The sequence below is a fragment of the Ailuropoda melanoleuca genome, chromosome 4, assembly GCF_002007445.2.
Source record: "Ailuropoda melanoleuca isolate Jingjing chromosome 4, ASM200744v2, whole genome shotgun sequence".
In the NCBI taxonomy this organism is placed as follows: domain Eukaryota; kingdom Metazoa; phylum Chordata; class Mammalia; order Carnivora; family Ursidae; genus Ailuropoda; species Ailuropoda melanoleuca.
The window spans coordinates 44,989,178-45,009,461 of NC_048221.1; the positions used below are offsets into that span (position 1 = coordinate 44,989,178).

At 38.5% G+C, this 20,284-nt stretch overlaps 1 protein-coding gene across 2 annotated transcripts in view; it reads right to left on the minus strand.

Annotated features, from left to right (window-relative positions):
* The window catches only part of SUMF1 (sulfatase modifying factor 1), a 112,422-nt gene extending 95,216 nt beyond the window's left edge, over positions 1-17,206 (minus strand). For both annotated transcript variants that reach the window (XM_034658670.1, XM_034658669.1), the window contains exon 1: positions 16,911-17,206. In XM_034658670.1, the coding sequence (XP_034514561.1) occupies positions 16,911-17,186 (276 nt within the window). In that variant the 5' untranslated portion in view covers positions 17,187-17,206. The remainder of the gene's footprint in view (positions 1-16,910) is intronic.
* Between the last annotated feature and the right edge of the window lie 3,078 nt (positions 17,207-20,284).

Below are 20,284 nucleotides of genomic sequence, written 5' to 3' on the forward strand. Positions count from 1 at the left end.
CTCGCTCGCTTTTGCTCTTGCTCTCTGCCAAATAAATAAAATAAAATCTTTAAGAAAAAAGAAAAGAAATGAAAATTCTCTAGGCAAGTAGTTCTTTAGTCAAAACTCTACTTGATAGATAGATGCCATGGAAACAGGTCTGGAGCAATAGTCACCAAGCTGTGAGAGTGCAAAGGCAGGGAGATATTCCACTTCTTTATACATTTGAGTATGTTTTCCTTTAATATGATCTCATTTCTTTTGAATTATTTTTAAAATCAAATGCAAAAATGCCATATATCATATTCTTAAAAACCACTGAGTGAATGTGGGTCTCCAAAATAGAAAAGACTTTAATCACTGAAATGGAATATCTATAAAGTTTAATAAGGGAACATGTCTTGTCCTTATTATGTCCCTGTCCTTAACTGATTCCTTATTAAAACTCTGATTGCAAATACTTTGCTCCTATATACTGTCTCACATAAACTCTAAACTCCAAGAGGCTACTGGACTGCCTTGTTCACATCTGTATTTCCAGCACCAAACATAGTGCCTAAGGATTGCACCAAAAATATTCAGTTAAGAAATGCAAGCCTATGCTCAACATCATGAACCATTAGGGAAATATAAGTAAAAACTAAAAAGAGATTCTACTTCATGCCCACTAGCATGGCTATAACCCAAAAAGACTGACAATAACAAGTATTGACAAGGATGTGCAAATTGGAACCTTCATACATTGCCGGTAGGAATGTAAAATGATGCAGCTGCTTTAGAAAACAGTCTCTTGGTTCTTCAAAAATCTAAATAAAGAGTCACCATGTGACACAACTTCACTTCTAGATATATGTCCAAGATAAATGAAAACAAACATCCATGAAAAAAACTTCTTCACAAACATTCATAGCAACATCATTCAGAATAGTCAAAAAAGGGAAAACTCAAAAGTCCATCAAATGACAGATACACAAAAAATGGTATATCCATTAAATGGAATATTATTCAACCATGAAGAGGAATGAAGTACCGATATATATTACACTACGGATGAACCTTGGAGACATTATGCTAAGTGAAATAATCTACTCACAAAAGGCCACATATTATATGATCCCATTCATATGAAATGCCCAAAACAGACAAATCCAAGGAGACATAAAGTAGATTAGTGGTTGCCAGGAGTGGGAGGAAAAAGAAATGGAGAATGACTGCTAATGGATATGGGGTTTCTTTTTGGGGGTGATGGAATGTTCTGGAATTACTGATGATGGTTATGAAACCTTGTGAATGAACTGGGAAACACTGAACTGTTCGATTTATAAGGGTGAATTTTATGGTATGTCATTCTATCTTAATTTTTTTAAAAAATAACACAATCATACCATCTGTCAGAAATATATTCTGCAGACACAGGATCTTACTTTCTAATCAGCTGAGTGAAAAATCAATTAATTGACTTTACAGCAACATAAGAATTGTGAAGCCTCTAATCCATAAAATAAGGGTTGAAATTGAGGAAGGAAAAAAAGGAAGCCAAAGAGAGATACTAGTTGTAATAAAAAGAAAGAATATGACTTAGCAATAACAGCAGAAGACCTAGAAAAACAAGATTAAAAGAAACGGAAAGTAGCAATCAACAATCATTGATTCCTACTTTCTATTTCCATTGACTATCTTTGCTAGTGGTTGTCTTTAATTCTGTGCATGTATTTCCCAATGAAAATGGAGTTCTTTTCATCTATGAAATATGGGTAATAAATGTCTTATTATTTTTCTAATGTATTACTATTGCTCTAAGAAATCATGCTTGACTACTCCTGTCCCTTAATCCCAGCATTACAGAGGTCACTCCACCTTATTGGATATCTCTCCTTTTTCTAGTCCCAGACAACTGCAGGAGCCTCACAACCAGTCCCTGTTTCCAGTCTCATCCTTTCACATCCCTCCTTGCTCCCCTCTAAGCCATTTATCTTCTTCTTTTTTTTTTTTAAAGGTTTTATTTATTTATGTGACAGAGAGACAGCCAGCGAGAGAGGGAACACAGCAGGGGAGTGGGAGAGGAAGAAGCAGGCTTCCAGCGGAGGAGCCCCATGTGGGACTCAATCCCAGAACGCCGGGATCACACCCTGAGCCGGGATCACACCCTGAGCCGAAGGCAGACGCTCAATGACTGCGCTACCCAGGTGCCCCTAAGCCATTTATCTTCTGTTGAATCATTCATTCAGCAAATATTTAAGCACCGACTGAACTTTCTGAAATGTCAGCCTTTGGTATCCAATGCAACTTATTACAGCTCTGTTTTTAACAGACAAAGACTGGCGATAAATTAAATGTCCATCAGTAGTGGGTGGATTAAGTAAATTGTGGGCCATCCACATGACAGAAAATTAAACAGCCACAAGAAAAGGAATTATATGATATTTATAAATATATAGTAAACATAGTAGATTAATCACTTATAAAGCTAGCATGAAGGTTAAAAGACAAAAGTAGTGAAAATAACTCATTACAAGAATTAGTTAAGGGATAAGTAAGATGAAAAGATATAAAAAGAGATGTCAAAAACATGAAACATGGCAGTAGGGAGTAAAAATGTTAAGCCTTAGAATGCAATCAAACTTAAATTATCTACTTAAAAATAGGCTGTTACAGATATAAGTTATTACATGTAAACCTCATGGTAATCACAAAGGGAAAACCTATAGTAAATATACAAAAGATAAAGGAAAAGGAATATAATCATACTACTAAAGAAAGCTATCAAACCACTAAGAAGGATAGCAAGAGAATAAAAGAGGAACAGAAAGGAATAACCAAAAATGTCAGAAAACAATGAAAAAAATGGCAATAAGTACATACCTATCAATAATTACTTTAAATGTAAATGGCCTAAGTTCTCCAATCAAAAGACAAAGAGTAGCTGAACAAATTAAAAAACAAGACCCATCTATATGCAATCTACAAGACACTCACTTGAAATGTAAGGATACAGAGACTGAAAGTGAAGGGAAGGAAAAAAATACTCCATGAAAATGGAAACCAACAGGAAGCTAGAGTAGCTATACTCATATCAGATAAAATCAACTTTAAAATAGAGACTACAATAAAACACATGGAGTACTACATAATGATAAAGGGGCCAATCCAACAAGAGGATATAACACTTGCAAAAATTTATACAGCCAACATAGGTGCACCTAAATAAATAAACCAAATATTAACAGACCTAGAGGGAGAAACAGACAGCAACACAATAATAACTGGGGACTTCATATCCCACTTACATCAATGGATAGATCACCCAGACAGAAAATCAATAAGGAAACAGCAACCTTAAACAACATATTAGACCAGATGAACTTAAGAGACATATACAGAACATCCCATCCAAAAGCAAAAGAAATACACATTCATCTCAAGTGTACATGGAACACTCTCCAGGATAGATCACATGTTAGGGCACAAAACAAGTCTTAATAAATTTAAGAGGACTGAAATCATATCAAGCAGATTTTCCAAGCACAAATGATATGAAACTAGAACTCAATTCCATAAAGAAAACTGGAAAATTCACAGATACGTGAAAATTAAACAACATGCTACTAGCCAATCAAGAGGTCAAAGAAGATATCAAAAGACACATTAAAAAAAATACCATGAGACAAATAAAAATAGAAATAAACCAAAATTTATGGGGTGCAGCAAAAGAAATTCTAAGAGAAGTTCAGGGCAATAAACACCTACCTTAAGAAACTGGTTCTTTGAAAAGATAAAAATAAATCTTTAGCTAGACTTACCAAGAAAAAGAGAGGGTAGTGGAACAAAATCAGAAATGAAAGAGGAGATATTAGAAGTCATGCCACTGAAACACAAAAGATCATAAGAAACCACGATGAATAATTATATGCCCAAAGAATGGACAACCTAAAAGAATGGAAAAATTTCTAGCAACATACAACCTATCAGACTGAATTGAAGAAACAGAAAATCTGAACAGACCAATTACTACTAAGGAAATTGAATGAGTAATCAAAAACTTCCCAAAAAACAAAAGTCAAGAACCAGATGGCTTCATTGATGAATTCTACGAAACATTCAAAGAAGAATTACAATGAATTCTTCTCAAACACTTCCAAAAAACTGAAGAGGAGGGAGTGCTTCCAAACTTACTTTATGAGGCCAGCATTATCCTAACACCGAAAGCAGGCAGGATACTGCAAGAATAAGAAAGTATAGGCCAGTATGTCTGATGAACATAGATGCAAAAATCCTCAACAAAATATTAGCAAACTGAATTCAACAATACATTAAAGAATTATATACCATGATCAAGTGGAATTTATTCCTGGGATGAAAGGCTGGTTCAATATCCACAAATCAGTCAATGTGATACACCACATCAACAAAATGTATGACGAAAATCATATGATCACCTCAATAGATGCAAACAAGCATTCGACAATTCAACACCCATTTATGATAAAAACTCTCAATAAAGTGGATATGGACAGAATGTACCTCAACATAATAAAGGCCAAATATGACAAGCCTACAGCTAATATCATACTCAATGGTAAAAAGCTAAAAGATTTTCCTTTAAGATCAGGAAGAAGACAAGGATGCCCACTCTTGACACTTTCATTCACTTTAATATTGGATGTTTTAGCCAGAGTAATTAGATAAGAAAAAGAAATAAAAGACATCCAAATTGTAAAGGAAGAAGTAAAAATGTCACCATGTGTAGATGATATACATAGAAAACCCCAAAGACTCCACCAAAAAACTGTTAAACTAATAAACAAATTCCAGTAACATTGCAGGATACGAAATCAATACCAAAAAAAAGAAAACCTGTTACATTTCTATACATTAATAACCAACTATCAGAAAGGCAAATTAAAACAATCTCATTCGTAATTGCATCAAAAATAATAAAGTATCTAGCAATAAATTTAACCAAGGGGGTGAAAGACCTGTATACTTATAACAACATTAAGGAAAGAAATTGAAGACAACTCAAATAACTGGCAAGATAATTCATGTTCATGGAATGGAAGAATTAATATTTTTAAAGCCTTCTTACGATTCAATGCAATTCCTATCAAAATTCCACTGGCATTTTTCACAGAAATAGAAGAAACAATCCTAAAATTTGTGTGGAACCAAAAAAGACCCTGAATAGCCAAAGCAATCTTGAGAAAGAACAAGCCTTTAGGCATTATGCTCCCTGATTTCAAACAATATTACAAAATAAAAAGGCACCCTAATGAATGGTAGAAATTTTTTATAAATCATGTATCTGACAAAGAGCTAATATTCACAATAAAGAACCCACACAACTCAACGCGGCAAAAAAAAAAAAAACAAAAAAACAAAAAAACCTTAACAAATGGGCAGAAGATCTGAATAGACATTTTTCCAAAGAAAACATACAAATAATCAAAAGGTACGTGAAAGAATGCACAACACCATTATTATCACAGAAATGCAAATCAAAACCACACTGAGATAGCATCTCACACCTGTTAGAATGGCTATTATCAATATGCCCTTCAACCATTACAATGGTTACTAACAATAAGACAAGAAGTAACAAGTTTTGGCAAGAATGTGGTTAAAAGAAAAGTCCTGTGCACTGTTGGTGGAAATGTAAATTGGTGCAACCACAATGAAATACAGTAGGGAGGCTCCTCAAAAACTTAAATATTATTTAAAGAACCACCACATAATTCAGCAATTTCACTTCTGGGTACTCACCCAAAGATAACTAAAATACAAATTCAAAAAGATGTATGCACCTCAATGTTCAATGTAGCACTATTTACAATAGCCCAGACACGGAAACCTAAGTGTCCATGGATGGATGAATGGATGAAGAAATCATGGTATGGGAGCACCTGGGTGCTCAGTTGGTTAAGCATCTGCCTTCGGCTCAGGTCACGACCCTGGGGTCCTGGGATCAAGCCCTGGGTTGGGCTCCCAGCACAGTGAGGAGTCTGCTTCTCCCTCTGCCCCTCCCCCCCATTTGTGCCCTCTCCCTCTCTCTCAAAAAAATAAAATATTAAAAAAAAAAGATATTGTGGTATGTATATAAGTATATATGTGTGTATTTAAATATATGTCCTTTTATATCATATGCATCATATATATATATATATATCATTCAGTCATAAAAAAGAATGAAATCTTGCCATTTGCAACATGGATGGACCTTGAGGGCATTATGCTAAGTAAAATAAGTCAGAGAAAGACAAACAACATATGATCTCTGTTCTATGTGGAATCTAAACAAACAAAAACCAAGCTCATAGAACAGATTGGTGGTTGCCACAGGCAGGGGTGGGGGCAGGGGAGGGGTAAAAAAAAAAGTAGTCAATTACACCTCAATAAAAAGAATTTTTTTAAAGATTTTATTTATTTATTAGAGAGAGAGAGAGCACAAGCAGGGGGGAGGAGGCAGGGGGAGAGGGAGAAGCAGACTCCCTGCTGAGTAGGGAGCCCAATGTGGGGCTTGATCCCAGGACCCCGAGATCATGACCTGAGCTGAAGACAGACACTTAACTGACTAAGCCACCCACGTGTCCCAAGAATTTTTTTTTTAATAAAAATGTATTTTTTAAAAAGATTGGTCAGTTCTAGAAAGGCATGGCTTTTTATTTCTCTAAAAAATACTGTGTACTTTTTGTCAGTTCTATAAGGAATTAGGTGGAAACCCAAATTAACCAGTACAATATTTCAAATTTATTCTAGTGATGTTTTTAGTGCACCTTACAGATCACTGCTTGGAAAATTCAGGGCATAGGGCCGTTTTTGTTATTGTTCTTGTCTTAGGAGGAGAATGGAAACACCTTTACCACACCATCTAAAACTTAAAATCTTTTTTAGTTATAACAAATATTTTAAAAAGCATTAAATGTATTGTTTAATAAATTGTAAGTTAAAGATCCTTCTAACCATCCCTCCATGAAAATACCTTGCAATCACTGCAAAAGCCCTTCCTATAACCATCTTAAACACAAATCCTCCCCCCCACCACAGAGAAAAACCACTGTCCCGACTTTTAACTTATTTTTAAGATATAATGACATATGATATTATATTAGTTCCAGGTATACAACATGATGATTCAGTATTTGTATATATTATGAAATGGTCAACACAAGTCTAGTCAACATCCATCACCACAGTTAAACAAACTGTTTTCTTGTGATAAGAACTTTTAGGATCTCTTTTAGCAACTTTCAAATGCATAATATAGTATTATTACCTATAGTCACCATACTGTACTATCCTGACATTTTTATATGCATTCCTTATTTTATTTGTAGTTTAATTATTTAACTATGCATCCCTAAACATTATAGGTTTTTATGGTTTTTCTTTTTTTGTAAAATACGGCATTTAGGAATCTAAGTCACAAAGGTTCCCCCTTTACTTCTTTTTTCCCATTGCAATTTATTTGTTGGAGAAACTGGGTCATTTGTCCAAGATTCCCAGAGTCAAGATTTTTGTTGACTGCAACCTTATAATATAGTTTATTTATCATTATCCTCTGTCCTCTGTACCTCCTGAAAATCGGCAGCTGAATCTAGAGGCTTTATCAGATTCAGGTTTGATTTGAGGGGAGTAAGACTCCTCTGCAGGTGGTGTTGTCTTCCTCGTCAAGAAGCACAGACTGTACGGGTCACTCTCTTTTCTGATGCTAGCAGCCACCGAGGTTCAATTCATCAGGGGTTGCAAAATGATATTCCAATTCTATCATATCTTCTTCATTTATTGTTGAAATCCTTCTATAAAGAGAAACTTCCCCTACTCAGTTATTTAGCTACTCAGTGATATATTCATGGGAAAGGCAAAATAAATTCTTGACTCTTTCCCCTTATTTACCAGCTTTCAAAATAAAGAGCCAGTTCCCAAGAATAATCCCAAGACAACGAAAACAAAACAAAACATAAAAATAAAACTGGGAAAGGGGTCAGGCTGTGTGCTATCTCCATATCGGGCAAAACACTGGATCTGCAAATAGTGTTACCAAAAACCAAAGGAAAGGTATTGATACAAGGCAGGGTCTGATGAGGCTAGTCTTACTAGAGCAATGCTGTCCTTCGTAATCCCCAATCACTGTGGTTGCTAACCACTATCAGGACTCCCAGAATTGCATACGCCCTCAAGATCTCTCCAGTAAGTCATAATACGCTTGAGTTAGCAAGAAGGACTTCATGGTAGTTGCCTTCAGTACATTTCATTTGATACAGCATCCAGAATGCACAGTAGGTAGAACTCTCAACAGAAACAGATAAATTAGGGGAGGGAGCCTGAGTACATACCAGAAACGCCAGTGACTGGAAAATTTCTTTTATGATATTACCAATTTCATGTCTGGATTTATCTAAATTTTAAAAATCTCTTCCCAGTATTATGCTAAAGCTGCTTCCTCGCCACACAGTTAATAAGAGATTATAAAACTAAAGTAGGTCACTTGTGACTTGTGCAAATAGATTTCACTGAACTTCTGAGACAGAAACCAAACTGCAATGAGTTGGTGTCAGAAGGGGGAAGTGGAAGTAGTTGGTGAAATAGGAGAGAAATCACCTGTTAATTTGAGGGAGTGACCAATCTCAGAGAATGTTTTATTTATTTATTTATTTATTTATTTATTTATTTATTTATTTATATTTATTTATTTTTTAGAAAGAGAGAGTGCAACTGGGGAGGGACAGAGGGAGGGAGAGAGAGAATCTTAAGCAGGCTCCACACCCAGCACAGAGCTCAAAGCAATGGGCTACATCTCACAACCTTGAGATCAAGCCATGAGCCAAAAGCAAGAGTCAGAGGCTCAACCAACGGAGCTACCCAGAAGCCCCTCAGAGAATATTTTAAAAGGCAGTGGAACCCAGTGTATTTCTAGGTGAATGGAGGGGGGGGGAGAAAATTAAGCAGCCATAAGAAAGGAAAAAGAATGAAAACAAGAAAAAAGCCACTTTTAATAAATTAATATGGAGAGATCTTGCCAAGACAAAAAACTAAAGTGAACAAAGCAAGGTGTACCACAGCATGGCGTGCTATCAGTTGTGTGAAAAGGAGGTGGGGGAAGAATATAGATTCACATATTTTTGTATTTGCTTATATTTGCAAATATTGTCTGGGAAGACATATAAGAAACTCATGTAGTGGTTACTTGAGAGGAAGTCTATCAGATAAGTAAAAATTTTTCACTACACACACTTCTATAATTTTTTCTAAACCATGTAAATATACTGTCTTTCAAAAAATAAACAATAAAATAAAGTGTCAATCTGATCATACCACTTTCCTACTTAAATTCTTTAGGTGTCCCCATCACCTTTCAGGGTAAAATAAAATATCTAACCATCAAAGCCTAATAATCTCTCACCGTCTCCCTCACCATGTGTTCTACCTACGCTTTGTCCGTAAATAGTCAATATTCAAGATCACCTCCTCCAGGTCTTTACTGCCTGCATTTCCCTCCTCTGGCTGGATCATATGCCCCTCAATTGGGTTACTCTAATAAATACCTCTATCTATCCTAACAACTGACATACACGTATTTTAATGACAGGTTTTCACCTCCCCTAGATCCTAGGCTCTTTGGGAATCACCAGTAAAGTTTTCATTTCTATATCCCCAGCACCTAGCATGGTACATAGTTCAGGGTAGATCCTCAAAACAAAAAACAAAAACCAAAAAATTCTATTGACTGAATGAGTGAGATCATGAATATGATGAGGAATTTGCCACTTGAGTTATTCATAATTGTAAAAATTCTTGTTCTAACACAGTCCCAGACATGGACAGCATGCATTGTAGTGCAACCTGTTTAAAAGACTTTGTGTAAGGACTGAACTAGGTTCACACGTAATTCTGATTATCCTCCAAAAGTCTGAGACGCAAGGTTCCTCAGAGCTTAGAAGTCAGAATTTTAAGCAGCTCTGCAGAGAAGCAAAAACACAGAAGACTTCAGACAAAAGCTCCAAGTGTAATTTTTAAATGATTATTAAAATGATCTAATACGAGGTTTCATAAAGGACTTAAAGTTTAAAAAAGCTTTCCAGCAGCAGACAAGTAGGAAGTAGGTCCTACTCTGAGAACAGGTGTTCAGCCCTTGGTGTAAAGAGAAGACACACAGGAAGCTGTGCCCGTTGTGCCTAATGAAGTTTTACAATCACCTCATTTTTCTCATCCTCTTCTCCTTCAAGGTGAGTACCAACAATGCTAATACAATCACAACTTCCACTGTGGACTCCTGGCCTAGTTTTTTTTTTTTCCTCCTCTTCTTTCATTACCCATCAGAGAAAACCAACACTGAATAAGCGAAGTTTCTGTTCTGGAGGCTATAAATAAAAATACCCTGCATTGTTCTGAGTGGATCATAATTTCCAATTTACACGAATGAAATGAAATTCTCTGTCCTGCAAACGTAAAATGTTGTTCTAGGGAAATACAGAGCATCAGATGTTTCACTCTACAGGACCCTAAACCAAATAAAAAGAACCATTTTAATCAAGTCTTCACTGAAGTTCCAGATTCAAACAATCCATTCCTCCCTGAAAGTAAGTTCAAACCCCCTTTGCTACATCAGTTTGTGCCATTGCCACTCAAGTCAAAGGCACATACATCAAGGTGACTCTATTGCTGTTAGAACCATATTTGGGGGGGGCACCAGGGTGGCTCAGTGGGTTAAGTGTCCAACTTGTGATTTCGGCTCAGGTCATGATCTCATGGGTCATGGGATCAGCAGGGAGTCTGCTTGGGATTCTCTCTCTCCCTCTGCTCTTCCCCCCAAGGCAGCACACTCCCTCTCTCTCACATAAATAAATAAATCGTAAAAAAAAAAAAAAAAAAAAAAAGACCATCTTTGAGCCACACACTCCAGGCAGGGGCAGTGGGCATCTAGTACTTGTGCCCACCCAGCCCTCATTCCTTCCTGTTCTTGTCAGAACAGATATCCCTTTGAAAAACCAGTTGTTCAAGTCTCTATATGGCTCAGGTAGAACTGGATGACTACTCCACCTGCTACAACTCAGGCAGGCCAACTGTGGCATTCTTTCCACCACAGAGATGTTACTAAGGAGAGGCCCATGACCCACTCACAGTTACTCTTGAAACTTCGGCTGGAGCTATGAGAAAAGGGACTCTCTCTCTTCCAGCTATTTCCTCAGTAAGAACAGAAGACATTGCCTGAAAATGCAGCAAACAAAGAAAAAAGAACAGCCAGGAAATAGTCAAAAAGGAAGATCTGCCTGAGGCTCTGGACCCAGTTGTGTGTGGGGCCATATCTACTCTCGAACTTCCCCACTATGAGAGCCCATAAATGTCCCCTCTCCCACTTTTTTTCTGCTTAAGCCAGTTTTGTGTTTTCTTTCACTTGCTACTGTGCTATTTTTGTCTTCTACACAAAAATGAAATAAGCTTATATGAATACTTCTGTGTAGTTCTTCTCCCTTTCCTTCTTTTCTCTCCTTAAATCTAAGATAATACATTAAAGGCTCATGAGAAAGGGGGGTAACAAGAGAATCATGATCTCTGGATCTGCCCACAAACTTCCTTAATTGTCTGCACAAGGCTTATCTACCTATACCATTCTCTTACTCTACTGCCCACACAGACAGACACTAATTGTAGATGGAATAGCATTAAAGAACCTTCAAGCCCTGGGATTTATGATTCCATTAAGCCTCGGTTGCCTAACCTGCAAAGTGGGGAATAATATATGTTACTGGATTCTTAGGAGGACGAGATACAGCAAAAGAATATTTTACAAAGGTTTCCTTAGAAAGTATGGGATATCCTTTATTCCCACAGGAGTTTCTCAATATTGTTTTCCCAAAAAAAGGTAACAGATCATTCATGAAATTGTTACAGAATGTCTAAAATGTATAAGACACTGGGCAAGTGGTGGGGGTGGATACAGAGATTTAAAAAGGTCTAAAAAATGCTTCCCATGTAGAATATCAAACAACTATACATATAACACCAAAGAAAATATACAAGCTGCCCTCAGAGAATAAGAAAATGTTGTGGGAATTTAGAGGAAAGAAAAACCACATCTTCTTGGAGGAAACGTTTCATAGAAGAGATGGCATTCAATTCAATCGTGCCTTTACACTTGGGTAAGCATTACCTGATTGGAAACATTCTCAGACAGGAAATCAGGACTGAAATTACCCATACATACAGAGACAATGCATACAATTTAATCATCCCATGATTCTAAATGCCCTCCAAGCAACTGTTTTCAAAGGCACATGGAGATAAAAACATTCTGCTACCTTGTACAAAATAACCTGTGCTGAAATTGTTAGGATAATTTTCTCATTGAGAATTATATATATTTTTAACCAGAAGGAACTTGAGTAAAATTTTAAAATATCTAAATCATTTCCCATACAATTTTTACTGCTGTAACTTTCCAGTGAAACTGTAAATTCCTTGAGGGTAAAGCCCAGTGCTATTTAATTTTTGTGTCCCTCATCTTGCCAAGTGCTCATTGAATGAATTAAAATATAAAAAAAGACTCACAGTTGAAAAGTGTTACATTAAAAAGTGTGAAAAATGTCACCCCCAGAAACCTTAAATTACTAACATTTCCCGGAACACATCATGCACTTGTACAATGCTTTGTTTGTGCCCATGCTATTCCCCTTCTTGGAATGTCCTTCAATCTGTCCTTCTATCCCTAGCTTCTGAAAATGTTCCTTCAAGCCCTAGCTCTAATGTGGGACCTTGTCTTTGAGGAACTTCCTAATTTGTACAGGAAGAACAAATCACTTCTTCCTCTCCAAACGCTCTGTACCTACTCCTCCCACAGTACTGTCACTGCGGAAAAGTGATGCTGACAGGTGATTCTGCATGAAGGCCGAAGGGGGGGGGGCAGAGAGGAAGGCAGGAGGACAGAGAGAGAGGGGGAGGGAGGAGGAGAGAGGGAGGGAGAAGGAAGGGAGGGAGGGACACATACTAAGAGAGAGCATACACCTACAAGAGGGTAAACGGTAAATGCCTTGAGGGTAGGACATACGTGTTTTTCTTTTCCTTATGCCCAAGACATATGACAGTGTTACAAAATTTGTGTACCAAATAAACATCTGTTGAACTAAACTAAATAAACAGAAAAAAAAATTAATTTAATACAACCCCAATCCAAATCTCAGGAAATTATTTTATGGATATCAACAAACCGATTGTGAGTATATATAAACAGGCAAAAGACCCATAATGGCCAACACAATACTCACGGAGAAAAAGTCAGAAGGCTGATGCTACCAACTTGAAGAGTTACTGTAAACTTAACAGTAACCAAGACAGTGGGTACTGGTGAAAGAACAAAGAGATCAATGAAATAGCACAGAAGCCCAGAAAAAGACCTCCATAAATATAATGAACTGATCTTTGACAATGGTGCTAAGGCAAAACAGTGGAGCAAAGACCATCTCTTCAACAAATGGTGCTGGAACAACTGGATATCCACATACAAAAAATATAATAATAATAATAGACACAGACCTTTCACCCTTCACTAAAATTAACTCAAAATGGATCACAGATTTAAATGCAAAATGCAAAACTGTAAAACTCTTAGAAGATAAGATAGGAGAAGACCTAGATGACAACGGGTACGGTGATGACTTTTTACATGCAACATCAAAGGCAGCATCCACAAAAGAAAATTGCTATGTGAGGGTTCATTACAATTAAAACTGTCTGCTCTTCAAAAGATAATGTCAAGAGAATGAGGAGCCAAGTCACAGACTGAGAGAAATTTGCAGATGACACATCTGATACAGGGCTGTTATCCAAAACAAAGAACACTTAAAACTCAACAGTAAGAAACCAAAACAATCTAATTTAAAAATGGGCCAAAGACACACAGATGGCAAAGATGCTCATTGTGTGTCAAGCAAAAAATGCAAACTAAAACAACAGTGAGATACCACTACACACCTTAGAATGGCCAAAATCTGGAACAGTGATGACACCAAATGCTGGTGAGGGTGTGGAGCAACAGGAACTCTCACACATTACTAGTAGGAATGCAAAAGGGTACAACTACACTGGAAGACAGTTTTGCAGTTTCTTTAAAAACTAAGCATATTCTTGCCATATGTTACAGCAATTGTGCTCCTTGGTATTTATGAAAATATTTGGTACTTATCCAAATATTCATACACAAATCTGCACACGGGTGATGATAGCAGCTTTATTCCTAACTGCCAAAACTTAGAGGCAAGCAAGATGCCCTTCGGTACGTGAAAAGATAAATAAACTGCGGCACATCCAGACAATGGATATTATTCAGAGCTAAAAAGAAATTAGCTATTAAGCTATGAAAAGACATGGAAGAATCTTAAATGCACATTACCAAGGAAAGAAAACAATTTGAAAAGGCTACATAGTATATGACTCCAACTCTGACATTCCAGAAAAGCCAAAACTATGAACGGACAGTAAATCAGTCAGAGGCACCTGGATGGCTCAGTCAGTTAAGCGTCTGACTCTTGATTTTGACTCAGGTCATGATCTCAGGGTTGTGAGATCAGCCCGTGCTTCAGGCTCCGCACTCAATGGGGAGTCTGCCCTTCCTCCAGCAATCATGTGTGCACACACTCCCACTCTCTCCAAAATAAAAAAATAAATATTAAAAAAAAAAAGATCAGACATTGCCAGCAGGGATGAGGGGGGAGGAATGAATAGAGGGACACAAAGGATTTTTAGGGGAATGAAAATACTATACTATACAGTACTATATGATATTATAATGATGGATATGCATCATTATACATTTGTCCAAACTCACAGAATGTACAACACCAAGAGTGAACCCTAAGGAAAACTATGGACTTTGGTAATCATGATGCATTAATGTAGACTCATCAATTGTAACAAATGTACCATTCTGGTGGAGGATATTGATAATGGTGGAGGTTAGGCATTGTGTAGGGGCAGGGGGTATTATGGGAAATCCCTGTACCTTCCTCTCAATTTTGTTGTGAAACTAAAAATCTGCTAAAAAATTAAGTCTTAAAAAAAATTTTTTTAAAGATTAAGGGGAAAAAGCACTATCACTACAACCAGGCACCTCTCCTGTAATATTGAACTTCTTGAATTCAGAATAAATGGCTAAGTGTCAGAATTAGACCAAAGGCATCTACACACGAACCAAAATACTTGAAATCAAGGAAATCAGAGAGATAAAGAACTGCCTCCTATGAAGTCTTTTGTCTTGACAACAAGGCTACTTCAGGTTCAATAATTAAGTTGAGTCCTTAAAGGCTTGTGAAAAGTGTTCTTAGCAACTGCTAGTTTACTAATAGCATGGGATGCCTCCAAACTTTAAAGAAGGTGAATTCAAGTGAAAATGAGAAAAAATAAAAACATATATGGAAGAAAGGAAGGAAGGAAGGGAAGGAGGGAGGGAGGGAGGAAAGAACTGGTCAAAGATGACCCGTACAATACCTAGTCCAGACACAAAACCACTCTGAAGAAATGGAAAAAATGTATACCTTATAAATTTAATTAAAAAGATACTGGCACCCACATCTCATTCTGACATCAAAAGGAATATAGAGCATTTAAAATGCAGAATGTTCTGTACTGGCCAGAAGGTTCTGGGGAAAAATTTCATACATATCAGTGTGTAAATGCAGTAAGACAGCTACCCTATTAGTTACAAAGCAGACAAAAAAAGACATAGGGCTTTCTCTTTTGAAGGAAGGAGGAACTGATTATCAAATACCAGAAAAGGTAGAAAGGAATTAAAATCATGTATGGCCAATACACACTACAACAATAACCAGGGCTCCCACCGCACAAAAGATAAACACTAATAATGCAGCACACCCTCTGAGGAACAGAATTTTAAAGGCCAAAAATTACACAAAATGGGGAAACAACGAAAAGCCCCATCACCAGCTCCCTAACACTATACCAGAGACACAAAGTTATAGTCCTAACCCCTACCACTCTCACTCCCTAGTTAGAGAAAGACACCTGAGACAAGTATCTTTGGTAATTGTAATGTCAGAGTAAAGACTACTCTGGTGGCAGCATATGGAAATACTTCAGGAGAAGAAAAAGAAAGAAGTCAGGTAAGGCCTGCTAGAGGACACAACTCTCACCTAAGTCCTGAATATTGTTCAGAATTAAATCACGGGGAAGAAAAGTAGGATTAAAAAAATAAGGAAAGAATGTAGTCAATATACAAGAAGGAGCACTAGTTTAGGAGTCAAACATCTTAGTTCTAGTTCCCTTAAGTTTTTTCCACAACCATACCAATATGCAAAGTACTTGGAAAGAATGAGATAATCATTATGACTAATGTTATTACTTATGTATGCTAACAGTTAACACATCCATGCAGTATGAGAGGCACAGATAAATAGCACTAATAAAGCAACTACAGTTGGCTTGGTCCTTCCTGTGTGCTGAAGTACTAAGGATAGCAAGATAAATAAGACAAGTTCTTGCCTTCAAGAAACCGAATCTACTAGAAGAGGCCACCGATAAAATACAACAATCTTAAAGACACAGAGCCCCACTGTCCTGATTCCTTCACAGTTAAGACAGGAACCCAAGGCTAACGAATCTGTCGGCCTTAAAATTAAAAGCCCGAGAACCTCATGAGGAAGACAGGGTGGAGTGAGGAGCAAATGAGTAGGGGGTAAGAAAAGGAGGGTCAACTGTCCTCACACCGAACTCCCTAATGCGCAGGATTAAGTTGAGCCCCAAGATCCCGCCGACCTGGGGGGCAAAGAGGGGAGAGGAACTCTTCGTCAAGTCGGATAAGCACGTGCCCAATTTGGGGTGTGGTTATAATCTTCATTTGCCTTCGTGCAAACCCCTTGCCTTGCCCATTCCAACCCTGTCCAAGAACCCCGCGGACCCCACCCGCCTTCAGGGAATCAAGAGAACACCTTGGTGGGCGCGAGCGGCCGCTCTCCCGGGACCTGGCCTGGGGCGTTCCCTTCCCGCGAGTATCGGTGCGCGGCCGCCGAGCTGCCATGGTCCCCGCGCCGTTGGGGAGTGCCACAGCCACAGGAGCCCGCGAGGGAGGCCGCGCCCGCACCCACGCCCGTACTGGCCTCTTCGCCCCCAGCCGCCTCGCCGGGGAGCAAGAGCAGCGGCAGCAAAAGGACAAGTCCGAGCCGGGCGCAGCACCCACCAGCCAGCCCTACTGAGGGCGCAGCCATGTTGTCCCGCGAGCCATGTGACCCTCTAGGTCACGTGGCTCCGCCCTCCTTAAAGGGGCCAGCCCTGGGTTGATTTTTGAGGGGTGCTCTTTCCAATTTTTTCTAGGTACTCCTCCTTTGGAGCACCTCTCCTTTGGAGCACCCCTCCTTGGCTCCGCTAATTTTAAAACAACAAAACTTAAGGACTTCCAGCCGACTGTGAGCCCCATTTTTATTTCTTGTTTGAAAAATGATAAATTTGTTAAGCATTTGCTAAATGCTAGCCAGTATGCTAAGTAAGCCCTTAACTTTTTGAAACCTCATTAAACCTCAAAAGGACCCTGTAATATTGGGTTCACCAAGAAATTAAATGACTTGCCCAAGGTCACATAGCAAATAAGCATCAAAAACAAGATTTAAACCCAGGGAATCTAACTTAAAAACTGAGTTTGGCCATTATGCCATACTGTGGGCAATTAAATAAGCTTTTTTAAATAAGGCAATTAAATAAACCTTACCAAGAAATAAGGGGAAGACGAACGTGTTGAAAAACTTCACCAAAGGATACAATTAGGGAAATCCTAGGTACAACTTGGATAGGTACAGCAATGGCTCTCAAAGAGTCCCAGACCAGCCAGCATCAGCATCACCTGGGAACATGTTAGAAATGCAGTACTTGGGGTGCCTTGGTGGCTCAGTTGGTTAAGTGTCTGCCTTCCACTTGGGTCATGATCCCAGAGTCCTGGGATCCATCCCCACGTTAGGCTACCTACTCAGCAGGGAGTCTGCTTCTCCCTCTGCCCCTTCCCCTGCTTATTCTCTCTCTCTCAAATAAGTAAATAAAATCTTAAAAAAAAAATAAAAGAATCCCTTCCTTTGGAATATATGTATTGGAATATATATACAGATAAGAAGATACTCTGTGGGGGCGCCTGGGTGGCTCAGTCGTTAAGCGTCTGCCTTCGTCTCAGAGCCTGAGGGATCGAGCCCCACATCCGGCTTCCTGCTCCCCTGGGAGCCTACTTCATCCTCTCCCACTCCCCCTGCTTGTGTTCCCTCTCTCGCTGTCTGTCTCTCTCTCTGTCAAATAAATAAATAAAATCTTTTTTAAAAAATTTTTAAAAGAAGAAGAAGAAGATATGCTGTCAAGGCTTTGCTTCCAAAAAAATGGGTGATGGGAGGGAGAGGGTGGATAGAGATGAAACAGGATTGGCCTTGAGTTGATAATTGTTGAAACTTGTTTATGATTATCTGGGTGTTTGTTATATTACTTTCTCTAGTTTATGTTTGGAATTTTTTTTTTAAAGATTTTATTTATTCATTCGACAGAGATAGAGACAGCCAGCGAGAGAGGGAACACAAGCAGGGGGAGTGGGAGAGGAAGAAGCAGGCTCATAGCAGAAGAGCCCGATGTGGGGCTCGATCCCACAACGCCAGGATCACGCCCTGGGCCGAAGGCAGACGCCCAACCGCTGTGCCACCCAGGCGCCCCTATGTTTGGAATTTTTAAATAAAGAATATAGCAAAGTCCTTTCCTCCTTGTTGACTATTTCAGTTTTCCAAGAGTTTTCACACATTTTCTTGTTTGAGATTGCAGCCACTTGGCAAGCAACCTACTATTGTTGTACCCATTTCAAAGTTGGTGAAGCTAAAAGGTCATTATTTTAACTACAGTTACATATTTACTACAGGCAATTTAGACTCTCAGGTCTAGGTAAAAGATAGTTGTTGTCAGTCTCTCTGCAAAAGTTCAGTCTTGGTACATGCTGGCTGTGCCAGCTGCCCTTCTGAGAACTGAACACCTTAGATTCATGATCCTGCTAAACCATTAGGGTATGACCTCCATGAAGGCAAGGATCCTGCCAATTTTCACCACTGAATTGGCAAAATTAGGCCAAAGCCTAGCACGTAATAAACACTCGGTGAACATTTATTGAATTAATGGACAAATGAATGAACAGCAGTAATCATGACCTCTTTCTCTTAAAGGGAAGCAAGTTGTTGAGAAAATAATACAGATTTAGGCTTAGAAAGAGCTGTGCTTAAAGCTGTCCACTTGAGGAGCGCCTGGGTGGCGCAGTCGTTAAGCGTCTGCCTTCGGTTCAGGGCGTGATCCCGGAGTTCTGGGATCTCCGCTAGGAGCCTGCTTCTTCCTCTCCCACTCCCCCTGCTTGTGTTCCCTCTCTCGCTGGCTGTCTCCCTCTGTCAAATAAATAAATAAAATCTTTAAAAAATAATAAAATAAAATAAAGCTGTCCACTTGCAAGAGGTATGACAGAGGCCAATCACTTCAATTTCTGAGACTCTCTTTCTTTACATGTGAAATAGGGATAACAATACCTCCTTCTCAGGGATTTTATAAAGATTAAATGAGTTAAAGTATGTAAAAGACTTAGCTCAGTGCTTGGAATTTCATAATATCTCCAAAAAAATTTTTGCTATTATTAGCAATCATTATCCAAGACAGAAACTTTGTAGGCTCTCCAGAAAGTATCAGTGTTTTTTCTCAAGCCATTGAATAATTTCTTACAGGTCACCAATCATGAAGTAAGTGGAAAATATTGATGAGAAATCCCAAGTTGAGGGTACTTAAGCTAGAAATTAGAGGTAAACATGCAATTCACCAATCAACTCTGTACAAATAAGGGCACTTTATCTAGAATCTCTCCTCCACTCCAGCTCCCATTTGAGGTACTTCTGCTGGTCTTCTTGCCCTGTCCGTCTAATGAAGCTGGATGAAAGAACCCTAGTCTGGAAAGTGTTTGTGTTTACTAAGCAGCAAGGAGATTACTGTGGCTACAACAGAGTGAGCAAAGGGAAGATAAAAAGGAAAGGAGGTCAGAAAGGTAGCAGAGGGCCAGATGATGTAGGATATGGTAAACTTTTACCCTAAGTGAAAGGCAGTGCTATGGTGCAGTTTTGAGAAGATACCTCACACTTTCCCTGATAATCAGGGTCAATTTCCCTGCCAAGTTAAAGATCCCTTGTATTGTCTACTGGTCTCTGAACACAAGGAATCCAAAATGCCCTGATGGCAGCCATGACTTTCAGTTCAATGGGACCCTTCCTGTGAAAAAATTCACCCAGGACCTCCAACTCCGCAGAGCCCAGAGTTCTAG